This window comes from Gobio gobio (genome assembly GCF_949357685.1).
Source record: "Gobio gobio genome assembly, chromosome: 6".
NCBI lineage: Eukaryota > Metazoa > Chordata > Actinopteri > Cypriniformes > Gobionidae > Gobio > Gobio gobio.
Genome location: NC_137102.1, coordinates 11400738 through 11413179, shown reverse-complemented (window position 1 = coordinate 11413179; position 12442 = coordinate 11400738). Strand labels below are relative to the sequence as shown.

At 37.7% G+C, this 12442-nt stretch overlaps 1 protein-coding gene across 2 annotated transcripts in view; it reads right to left on the bottom strand.

Moving 5' to 3' along the window:
• LOC307127801 (uncharacterized protein) overlaps positions 1–9270 on the bottom strand; it is a 30314-nt gene extending 21044 nt beyond the window's left edge. Inside the window, exons 1-8 of one of the 2 annotated variants that reach the window (XM_079819239.1) lie at positions 8806–9270; positions 8367–8457; positions 5942–6007; positions 5698–5864; positions 5442–5608; positions 3349–3446; positions 1292–1462; positions 1090–1194 (exon numbers count right to left, since the gene is read on the bottom strand). In XM_079819239.1, the coding sequence (XP_079675365.1) occupies positions 1090–1194; positions 1292–1462; positions 3349–3446; positions 5442–5608; positions 5698–5864; positions 5942–6007; positions 8367–8457; positions 8806–8850 (910 nt within the window). In that variant the 5' untranslated portion in view covers positions 8851–9270. The remainder of the gene's footprint in view (positions 1–1089; positions 1195–1291; positions 1463–3348; positions 3447–5441; positions 5609–5697; positions 5865–5941; positions 6008–8366; positions 8458–8805) is intronic. The other variant, XM_079819240.1, reaches the window with a different exon arrangement.
• Positions 9271–12442: the final 3172 nt, after the last annotated feature.

Here is a 12442-nt window from a genome sequence, read left to right as displayed (position 1 = left end):
GCTGCTTATTTTTTCAAGATTTTGATAAGCTATTTTATTGACTTGGCGGATTTTTGTATGATTCAAATAAAATAAATAAAATAAAAACCGAGCCCGGCCCGACAGTAACTGAGTAACATCATTATAAAAGTAACTAATTACCAGGCAAAGTAACTAATGTGTTACTTTTTTTTTCTTCAAATGTTCAAATATGTCAAATAACTTGGATGCCCCCAATATTAAATATGTTAAATTAATGAATTGGACACTAAATAGAATAAATTATTATTATAAAATATTGTACATTTATGTACACTATTGTAATGTTGCTGTGGGACAATATGAGAGACACCTATCAAATTCAATACATTATTGTAAATATTATCAGTAGATCTATTATAGTGTAAATATTATCAGTTACTATACTACTCCTTTGATAGTGGAGCTCACGTTATCACCTGGGTTTTTAGCCACTAATTTTGTGGCGGCATGTGATGATCTGAGGCGCTTCATTAGATTACAATTACTTGCCACCGACGTGGAGAGACTCTTTCTTCCAGGGCATAAGTTGCATGTTACATAAACATTCTTACCTTTCACCTCAAAGAGGGAAAAGTTGTGCTTATACTTCCAGTTTGCGAAAGCTACCTTTGAAGTCGTTGGACTTGCCATTGCTCTGACTCCTCCTGGTCGTTGATGTGTGTCACTGTGCATATGCGTGTGTGTGTGAACTCAACCTATCAACCTCAACCTTGTCTCCCACCCACCAATCATCATCAGTTATGTGTACCAAAAAAACATGCATGGCATGCACGCACACCCGCACACACACACCAACCAACCAACCAGAGAAAAAAACATTGCAGGTCCAACTAACAGAGAGCCTGTTCAGATGAAAACCGCTTCAGTGAGCTCAATTATAGTAACGCCACATTTTATTCTCAGTAACGCTAACGGCGTTGTAATGGGAGAAGCAGTAATTCGTTTGATTACTCGTTACTGAAAAAAATTATTCTATAATTCTATAGTTTATCTATAACGCCGTTATTCCCATCACTGCTCAGAACACATATTAAACTTTACAGGGACTTTAAATGTTGTGTTATTTACCTTTCTCCATGTTGCTTAACTGGTACATGTTGACAACTCTTTTTAATTGAAGGCTTTTGAACATGTCGTCCATGTCATCTACGTTAGAAGTACCGCTGGTGGGAGCTGAAGCAGAGATCATCTTTAATTAATTCAAAAATGTACAAAGGGCAATTTAAAACATCACTGCTGAATAGTTTTATAAATAGTCAAATAAAATTACCCGAGGCAGGAGAAATGAATGGGTTTGTTTGGTGGTTGGTCTCCAAAGCTTGTGCACCAAATGTTATTCCAAAATCCAGCAACTCTTGCGTGTATGATCTCCTTACCCCACTCATCTCTGTTTCACTGACTTGATTCAGGTTCATCTGGGACTTTGTACTCTTGGGTAGGGCTAGAGAAGGAAACCTTACCGTTAGCCAGGAAGGGAAAATGAAAGTCTGAAACATTAATTTATAGCACTAAACCAATAACTCAGGAAACTAATGGATCTGCATTCTGCCTACGTTCTGCTTCCAAGATGGAGATTTCAGCTTTATTTACCAACCCACCTAAGATCACATGCTCTGACACATTGAACTGTGGTGATCAAACAGGCAATGCAAATAACAATCTGGCTGTCATTTTGACATATTACAGTGCAACTGCCTTACTAACTGTGAATGACTTGAGTTAACTAAAACCATAAGACTAAATACAATATGTTTCTTTTTAAACTAGATGCCAAGTCAACATGTTTCAATTTCATTATATTTAACTTTGGTTCAATAATAACTAAAATTGAAAAGGACAATAAAATACATTAGAAAGTAATGAAAACCAATAAAAAAGGACAAAAACATACTTTTACAAAAAAAATTACCAAAATTAAAATGGAAAAAGAAAATATAAAAATAAAAACTAATACAAACAGTGTTTCCCCTAGAATTTTTTTCCGGCAGCGGTGCTGTTACGTGCCGGAGGTTGTTACCAAGCCGCGCGTCGGGGGGTCCGAGGGCATGCACCTCCGGAATAAAAAAAAAAAAAATAGCCCCTTAAACCATGACTTCTGGCAAGTTTGGTGGATAGAAATTGACATTTTGAACATTAAAATCCAAATTAAGCTTTTCATTAGTTTAAAAGGTGACTAGCTTATAGCCTGCAGGGACGTGCAAAACGTTCCTAAGGGGCAAGGGCTCAAATGTAAGAAAGGGGCAATATGTAAAAAAAAAAAAAAAAAGTGTTTGGATACTATTTTATGTTTTTTCAAAAAGTCTCATGCTTATCAAGCCTGCATTTATTTAATCAAAAATACAGAGAAAAAAAACAGTAGCTTAATATTGTGAAATATTATTACGTTTTTTTTTTTTTTTTTTTTTAACCTTTTTATTGATTAAATATATATATATGATTAATAAAAAGGTTAAAAAAAAAAAAAAACTTTTTTTAAGAGCATCACATATCATACAAGAGCTGCAAGTAATTTTCTCTTTGCCTTTTGTTGTTTGATTCACATTAATGGCTCAATCGTCACCAGGTTTATTAGATGCTGCCCCTTTAAGACGCAGATCTATCATTCTCCCATTAATTTCTCCCAACTATTTACACCCATTTAAGCTAAACTGTGTTTAAGTGAATACTCTCCAAGCCTGTCATTTTGAGATATAGGCTATTTTGTTGTGTATTTGATGGTTTAGTCATGCACACGAAGCAAGTCGGTCCGTTTCGTAGCGTGCGTACACACACACACACACACACACACACACACACACACACACACACACACACACACACACACACACACACACACACACACACACACACACACACACACACACACACACACACACACACACACACACACACACACACACACGCCTTGAACTTGGAAACAGCATCTATTGCGCGGATTATTGTGCTTTTCATTTAATCAAACACGTTCTGCAATTTAGCCAAAGTGGAGAGTGCATTTGACAACAATCACAGATTGTGCTGAATTTGACGTCAAATGCATGTTTGGGGAGAAATGACAGCACGTGCTATGAAGGGAAGGAAGTTGTGCTAGACGATGCGCGAGCATAGTTTATAATAGTTTTACCTCATATCTTCTTTTTAGAGAAGCGCCGCTGTGAATACATTGTAGAGGAAACACTGACAAATATAAATAAAAACTACATTAGTCTCTTAATAGAACTAAAATAACACTCATATATAGAGGGTAAAAAAAAATCATAAAACTGAAAATCTGAAGTAGTGAACAATCCATGCAAACTAATATTCAGCAGAAAAATCCATGTTTACTGTTGCTAGCGTGCTGAGGCACAGATGAGATGGACGCTCCGTGTTGAGCTGTTGTCGTCTTCTGCGTTGAACTGCTGCCTGTATGTGGCCAGCTGCTGCTGCACAAACAAACCAAAAAGAAGATTAAAAGACAACATCAGGGGTCCGTTCTTCGTACGTCGCTAACTCAGTTAGCCAGATTTGATTGTTGACGATTTGGCATGATCTTGGATTGTTTGGTTCTTCGACGCTCATCCTGGACTTGCAGTCATAGTAACATGTCCGTGAGCTTAAACCTGCTCGGGAGCAGCTTATTTCATGTAAACAGGGGTATCTTGAGGTGATACTTAAAATCGGTCCCAGCCACTGCCACTTTATTACAAGAGTTCATTACTGAACCAGGGGTAATAATAATAATAATTTTAAATAATAATAATATACAAATGTTATAATGTAAATGAGAATGTATATAATATTATAATGTTGTGTATAATACTATAGACACAGCCACTTGATTGAGCGATTTGTTTGTGATGGAATAATTACTTTATAATTTTATTGGAGGTTTACACACATGTTGTACAATTAATCTGAGCCGTGCATTCATTTAAGTGATCACGGATATTATGGGAGTGGCTTGATGCAGCGCAAGAGATTCAGATAATTTTATCTTGACCCTTAAGAAACTTTAATGCTGCGTTCACACCAAACGCGAATAGAGCGTCAAAATCGCGTCTACCGCGTCTAGTTGGACGCTTGAACATTTTGAATCCATTCGCGCGTCCAATTTTCGTTTGAAGCGGAATAGACGTGCGTTCAAGGCGCTCCAGGAGAAATATGTCATAAAACACCACTCTGCCTCTTTTCATTTTCATTAAAAATATATATTAAACATTTATAGCCACACAAATGCGGTCCAGGCAACTCCTACATTATCCTCACTGCATGTATATTTAAATATCCTTAAAAAATAAAGTTATGAAACTTCTCTTTGCCCTCAGTCAAAACGATTTGGCAGACAACAAATTATAGATTCATGACAACAAAGATCGGCCGTTAGATCCACACAAGACGAACCACTACAGGACATCAGAGCCAGCGGCAAACGTCAGAAGGACTAGCCGAGGAAAGACTGCTCTTGCCGGGGTTAATGAGCGCTGAGTGCCCGGTGATCGCCTGGATCTCACAACTCCACAAACACAAGATTATTTTTTTTTAAATAGGCGCTCTCTTTATAAATAAATCACAGATTTGAGCTTTAAACAACTACATTCTAACCTGAAAAAGTCTTAAAACTAAATTTTGTTACACAATAGTAGTATTTTTAAATTATGCAGGGTTTCTCATCACGTCATTTTACCACGTGACAGCAGCAAGCAGGCCCTGATTGGTTAACACGGCGCAAATTGATGGCAAAGTTAAAAATGTTCAACTCGGGCGTCAGACGCGAATTAGCTTCAAACGGCTGAATGCACAAAAAGCACCACTCGCGCGTATCGCACAAGACGCTCAATTCACGTCATTCGGGCAAACTTGGCGCGCGAATGAGGCGGAATCGCGTCACGCGAAACGCGTCTAACGCGCCACAGGACCTCCAGACGTGCGTCAACGCGCCTTTCCATTGACTTAACAAAAAAAACATTTATGATTGATCTATTATAACTTTTATGTTGGTTTGGTTGTTTAGATGTTTCCTTATAAAGGTCCAGAAATTCGTGGGGTTTTTTTTTGTGTGATTTGCCAAGTTTTTTGCCAGGTGGCTTTTTTTAATTATATGATGTCATTACGTTGCTGTCTTGACGCCAGCCAATCGCTGCATTGCTGATCTTGGTTTTGAGTATCGATGCATCTGCCCTCTTCAGGGAACACAAGAACGCACAGTGATCTTAGATAATTTAATCCAATCCGCAAATTCGTTTGAAGAACCAAATTAGCTAGATATCAGTAATCACGATTAAAAGATCTGGGATCTGTCAAATCATCTCAGATGTATTAAGCGAGGTACGAAAAACGGACCACAGTACCACTGATCATTAAAAAGGTGATGAATTGAGAGACTGAGGCCAAATGCTTTTGATAAGAATGACTAAACTGAAACTCAAACAAGCACTGACCTGCCATAGGATGAAACGGGATTCGGTTGAACTACCAGTTCAGCCGGCAGGTGCTTTGCTTGAGAATGTAGTGGGGGGGTTTGGACAGGATAGGTGGCAAATAGAGGAGTTTCACGCTGAAAAGCAGCAATCATCTCCTCCAGAACTATGGACAAGTTTGACCACCCCTGGAAATCAAATATTTAAATCCAGAGTGACATGTATAAATGATTAAGTTCAAATAAGTAATGGTGAAATATCTGCATAAGTCACTTACAATCTTCCAGTTGCTGAGACAGTGGAGAAGAATGCGACCATGAGCATCAACATTGCTGCTTTTAGCATTGATAACCATGGAGGGTGAAGGGCAGACGTAACACCTGGGTGGATTTTTGGGATGGGTCTCGTGGATCCAGATGCAAACTGGAATATTGTACTTGGAGCCTTTGTAACAACATGATAAATACTTTGAGTTTCAGTTGGTGGACAGCCAATAGAATAAATAAAGAAAAAACAGTTACCTTCATATGTTACAGGAACAGTGCCACCCAAATAAACCAACTTCTTCTTATCATTGTTGGGATAGACTGTAAAAAGAGAAGAGAACTGAACTAAGCAAACAAACATGCAACAAAATGCGACAGTAAGCAAACATTCGACATAGCTGTTATTGTTTTTTTTAAAGAGTTGTCAGATTATATAGGAGACGACAGGGACAATCTGTACTCTAGTGAATATTTCTCCGAATATTTTCTTACTTTAGTCAATTTCTTTATAGGCACAAACCTCAGTCAATATGTTGCCCAGCCCTATTTGTTTTGAACCGCGACTTGTTTTGAAGGCGTCTACTCTCACCTAAGACAGTTTCAAGCTTCCAGGCTTTATAAATGGCAGTAAAAGGGCCTTAAGTGTTTGAAGCTCAAAAAAGTGCATCCATCCATCATAAACGTACTCCACACGGCTCCAGGGGTTAATAAAGGCCTTCTGAAGCGAATCGATGCATTTGTGTAAGAAAAACATTCATATATAACACATTAAAAAGTAAAATATCTAGCTTCCGCCAGACCGCCTTCTGTACTCAACTTACGAAAAAAGCGTAACTGGCGCGACATATGACGTCGAGGTGTTACACTTTCTTCGTAAGTTGAATACAGAAGGCGGTCTGGCGGGAGCTAGATATTTTACTTTTATAAAATTTCAAATATGGATATTTTTCTTACACCAATGCATCGCTTCGCTTCAAAAGGCCTTTATTAACCCCTGGAGCCGTGTGGATGTTTATGATGGATGGATGCACTTGTTTGATCCCGTTCACTGCCTCGGGTTCGTTTTTTTATTTTGACACGGCGCGTTAAAAAAAACTGGCCGACCAATGAGATCGGCGCTTTTGTTCACGTGCCTGGAGCTGCTGAAGTGACAGTAAAACACGACTTGGTGGCGCTCAAGCACAAAACAGTCTTGCCGAGCATGCATTGATACGACAAAGAAGTAGTAAGTAGACAAAGAAGAAGATGAGCTGCTTGCCAGTTAGTAAAAAGTGTGTGTGAATGGTTTTGTATGGTTTTGGTAAGCACGTAAATACTGTCTCTCTTCTTCTTCTGTGTGACAAGCGAGTGTCAGAAGCGTAAAGTGCCGCAGCACCATCTTGTGTACCGGGAGTGCTATCTACTGAATGTGCACGTTCACTCGGCGCATCGCCAGTGGAAATCGCTTGGGTGTGAACACTCAAGACGCGCCGAAAAAAGTCACGAAAAACACTGGCGATAAGTATGCTCGATATTCGTCCCGGTGCGTACAGGCCTTAAAGCTTGGAAACAAAAGAAAATGTATTAATATAACTCTGATTTTGTTCATCAGAAAGAAGAATGTCATACACACCTAGGATGTCTTGAGGGTGAGTAAATCATGGGGTCATTTTTATTTTAAAGTGAACTAATCCTTTAAGTTTTAGTAACTGTTGTTTTTTTCAATTTGATAGAATGAATTTAGGACTTTTATTCACAAATAAACAGAGCAGCGAACAATAACAAAAGTTCAACCATACTTGCTTTGATGCACGAGAACAAACCTCATTGGTTCTTGAGGAAACTCAAACGTGCTGCGTAACATCATTGGTTCTCGCACATCAAGTGAACAAGTTTCACGTTTAAATGTGAATAAATGCTTAAATTAAATATTTTCATTATATAAAGTGATCGTGTCTCTTCAGAAAATTTGACCTAACCGAACCCTAAATTTTACAATCTCTTTATGAACTTTTTGACGCGTCAAAGTGATAGTTGGACTGTCAATGACCATAATGACAGTCAATGACGGTAAAAGAAAGTTTAAGCTACACTGTGATATTTTCTCCCATCTAGCGGTGAAAAGGTATATGACCATCCAGTGAATATTAGTTTCTGTTCCTCTCAATTCCGATTTCGTTTTAACTCCTACTGTGGCCGATTTAATCCAAGATTAACATGGCTTCCAGTTCGACCTCGTCCACATTCGACACGGTGCCATCGAGTGTTAAAACGCGAAAGGCGAAGCTTGAATTTACGGGTATGTCCCTCTTTGGCTAATGTACTTTCAAGATGGAGGGGCAACATGGCGACCGGCATTCGAACCCCTCACCCGTATGTATTTTCATTGGCATATTATAAACTTACTTGAAAGAAGTAAATATACATTAATGAGCACATATATTTTTGAAAGAACTAAGTGTTTTTAGCTAAGAATAAACTAAAAAAGTTACACAGTGTAGCTTTAATGACAGAAATCTCTCCTATATCTTCCTTCGTGTTTCGAAGATGAATGAATGTCTTACGATTTTGATTACGAGTAAATGACAGAATTTAAATTTTTGGATGAACTGTTTACTGAACCTTTAACTGTAATACCACAGCTACATTTCGACAAAGATTTGTTGTTTGACCACCGGTGTGCTTTCACATATCAACTTACGATAATAGTCCACGCATAGCTGCAGGTTTGGGAAACCTGCCGACACATCTTTGATGTCATCGAGCACGTCATCTGGGTAGCAGTAATTACACTATTGAAAAAATGTCAAGATAGATAGTGATCAGTAAACAGGAGGATCCTGATGCACAAGACAAATTTCACTGATACAAAATACTATGGTAACCAAAACTATAGTTACGACAGTCACTGTTTTTTACAGCTGGCATTAATGTGCTAGGTAAACAAAATGACAGGAGATCCCCAAGGGAGTTTATCATGATATCTGACCGGACAGCTGCTCATATTAAAATATATAGTTCAGTATATCATCTGGCTTAGTTTTAATTTTGATGCACTACCGGTAATTAGCTTGTTAGCTTACTAACCATTACAATCTGGTAACCCATAGCTGCCTCGCTAGTGTTTACAGTAAACATACCTCGAGAAGTGTTTGAAAATTCACATCAGCTGTAACGCACGACATCCTCTAAATGCACGAGCACCGCTCATGCATTCAGCGTCAAGTAATATTAAAACCAGAACGGGAAATCATATCTGTTGCTTCTTCCATCGCTTAAGTTTACATGTCATTCAGCCAGTTTTGGTTTCTTTTGCCCACAGACGTCAGTCAGTACGTCTCGTTGATACCGAGAGTTGAAATCCGGCAGTGGTTGTCTGCCATATTGAGTGTGGCAGAAATGTAGCCGTTCGAGTTTTTCTTTAGTTTTTTCTCCCCCGCAATTTCCCCCCCCCCCCCCCCAAACACCAGTAAATCAGCCAAACTGAATTTGTGTTTAGATAATGGAGATAGAGGCAGAAGTCGAGCACAGATTAAAACGACATTCCTGTTTGTCGAGCCTAATATTGGCAGTAAACAACGTCCATTGTTGCAGTACCACTGGATGTCAGTATAACACATCAAATCTCTGAGGGCACTGCGCTGCATCCTAATACACCAAGAGAGCTTCTTCTTTTTTAAATATATAATTTTACTATAAAGCAACTGTTTTACTTATAATCCCCTACACCCCACACCATATTCAACATGCAATTGTACAAAATTCAAAATGTCACATTTTATTCATTAAATAGAAAAAAAAATTAAAAGTCTAATAGTATATTTGTATTGTACTAAAACATAGCCTACTCAAGTACAGTTTTAATGCATTTAATAGTACGTATTTCCCCCCCGGGGTAGGCTATAAGACATATTTAGTTTGCACTGCATATGAAAAATACAAAAAGCTTGTCTATTTGGGAATTATTCAGAAGTTTTACTTTTTATATGACAATGCTGACAAAAGTTGTGATACAAAAAAGGTATATTTTAAAAGGAATCTCTTCCGTCAGGACATGGCAGTCAGTAATGTTTATTTAAAACATGTTACATTTGCTATTTTAAAACTTGCAGGTAAAGTTGTAGTAGGACATAGTTTATCCCAAGAATCAATGAATAGGCTATCCCACCTTTTAAAACCCATGTAATTGTATTTTCCAAACTGATCTTCCTTCATACTGTTCAAATATTATGAGAGAGAAAAAGTCTGATTCCCTGGCCATCTCATGGTTTTATAGTGACAGACAGCATCCAGAATTTAAGCTCCATGTAGTTGGCCGAAACAATCTTCCGCTATCCTACTGAGATAACACTGACTAATTCTCTGACTTATTTCCAATCGTCCAAGTTCATTTTTTTTTTTGAACCCATGAGGTGACCAGAACACAGGACTGGGTGGGTGGACAGACAGGCCACAGAAAGGACAGTGATTTATGATGGAAAGGTAGAGATAAGAGAAGCAGTGCAACGAATGTAGTTGTCACTCAATTGTGATGGCATGACCCGGGTTTCTACTGATGACAATGTCTACCTGCCATGTGTGATTATCCCATAGTGTGAAGGTGACCCCCAAGAGTAGGCGATATGAGCAAGTCCACTAGCTGAAAGTGGGCCAATGCATCAGGGAAATAGGCATTCTGATAGCTGTTATCTTTTGATTTTCAATAGCATATCATTTCAACCTCCTGATCTTTTAATTATTCCACCACATGTTTTAATAGGTTAAATGTTAAATGATCATAAATTTGAATTGTACTGTATGTTCCCATTATTCTTATGTTTTGCCGAAAAGAATATAGCGAACATGCACACAATGAACGTTTATGGTCATAGACATTTTCTTTGGGATAATCAGTGGTGGATGAAGTACACACTTGAGTAAAAGTAGGCCTCTTATGAGAAAATGACTTTGGTAAGTCATGAGTTAAACAGTTGAACGGTGAGATTTTAAATGACAATGCTGTATCTTTGGGTAAGCATAAGAGAAGGGTGACCAGATTTCTCAGGAATTTGGGACGGGATGGACAGGCACATACACATTAACTATCACAACTTCGCTTGACAAAAAATTAAATGAAACTTTGTGTAGCACACTTAAGCTTAATCCACTAGGGGTGGGTAATATGACCAAAAATTATTATTTCATGATATGAGAAATTTTATTTCATGATAACGCATATATATCATTTAGTTATTTTATATTTGTTAAGATAAAAAAGAACAAAGGAGCAAATTACAAACAATTAATACGATATACAGTAGAGATACAAATTGAATAAACTAGGCCTATGTTTTTCAGGTACAGTAGGTTTTTCAGGCCCCCGGCGGTTATGTGAGCGCTTGTTTGCACATGCGCAAGGAACCTGCAAGCATCAGACCACTGATTTGTCAAACCTGCTTGCTTGTAGTCTCTTCTGACTTTATTTTGTAGTTAGTATGCTTTGAGGAAATGTATCGGGGTAAAATTATGCATTTTATGTAGGAATGGAGTAAAAGTTAAAGTTAACAGAAATATGAAAACTCAAGTAAAGTACTGATTCTCCCAAAAATACTTAAGTACCGTAACAAAGGATTATTACTTCGTTATTACACCACCGGGGAAAATTAATTCTCATTTGTCAATCACAGCATTTAGCATTTCCAAATATTTGAGTTATCCATAGCGCTGTATCCACCTTCATATACACAAATTTATGCTTGTTGTACTCTGTGAGACCTTTCAAATGACACGACTATCTGAGCTGTATGATGTTTTTGACAGTACATTTTTTTTTTAATAAAAACATTTTTATTTATTTATCAGCAAATAACTCAGCACTACTGAGTTAATCCAATTGGCTACATGCATTGTAAAGTTTAGACATTCAAATTACACCTATTTTGTGTTCATCAAGGCAGTAGTTTTGAAAAATATGACTATTCATTTTTTTAGTCGCTAGGGGGCCCGCCGGATTACTCAGCACTCGTTTAAGGCACAATATGTACGATTTTACTTGTGCAGTGTGATATATTTCATGCAGATTATCCCAAAAGTTCCCAAGAATTAGTAAATCCAGAGAAATTCGTCTCTTGTCATTGTCGCCTATCAATGATGTAATATCCGCGCTATCCTTGGTATCCGCTGTAGAAATTAAACCATGGCAACACACATCGACAAATGTGGAAGTACACTACAGCATCTAGCATGGATCACGTTTATTCATTGGAGAGTACAGAAAATCCCCCCCAAAAAAACCTTAAACGTAGATCAAGTGGTAAGCAGACTTTGGGACAACTGGAGAAATAAAGGATTAATATCGGCATGGCGTTTTTGAGATGGAGAGAGCTTGAACTTGACAGACTCCGCTCTTGCATGTGTTTTAATAGACAGGTAAGCAAAAATATATTATTTATTGTACAAGTAATAAGTAATGTACAGATGATATTAATAGATATGAACGAAGTTACAGATGAAGATACAGATATTACGTGACAGCTGATAATGCATAGGTAGATTCACTTGATAATCAAGTGTTCATAATTGTACGTAATTCTGTGTGGAAAATGAAATTACACATACAGTTATATTGCACTTTATTTGTACTTCAGTAATGCTTTTTATCAAGTCTGGTGACCAAGTCTATGGCAGTGAAATTAAATACAGCATGTGTTGCACAAAATATTTAGCCATTACTTGCAAATACTGTGTTTATTCAAATGTTCTTTTAGTATGATTGTTTTAAACACGTAAAACACGTGC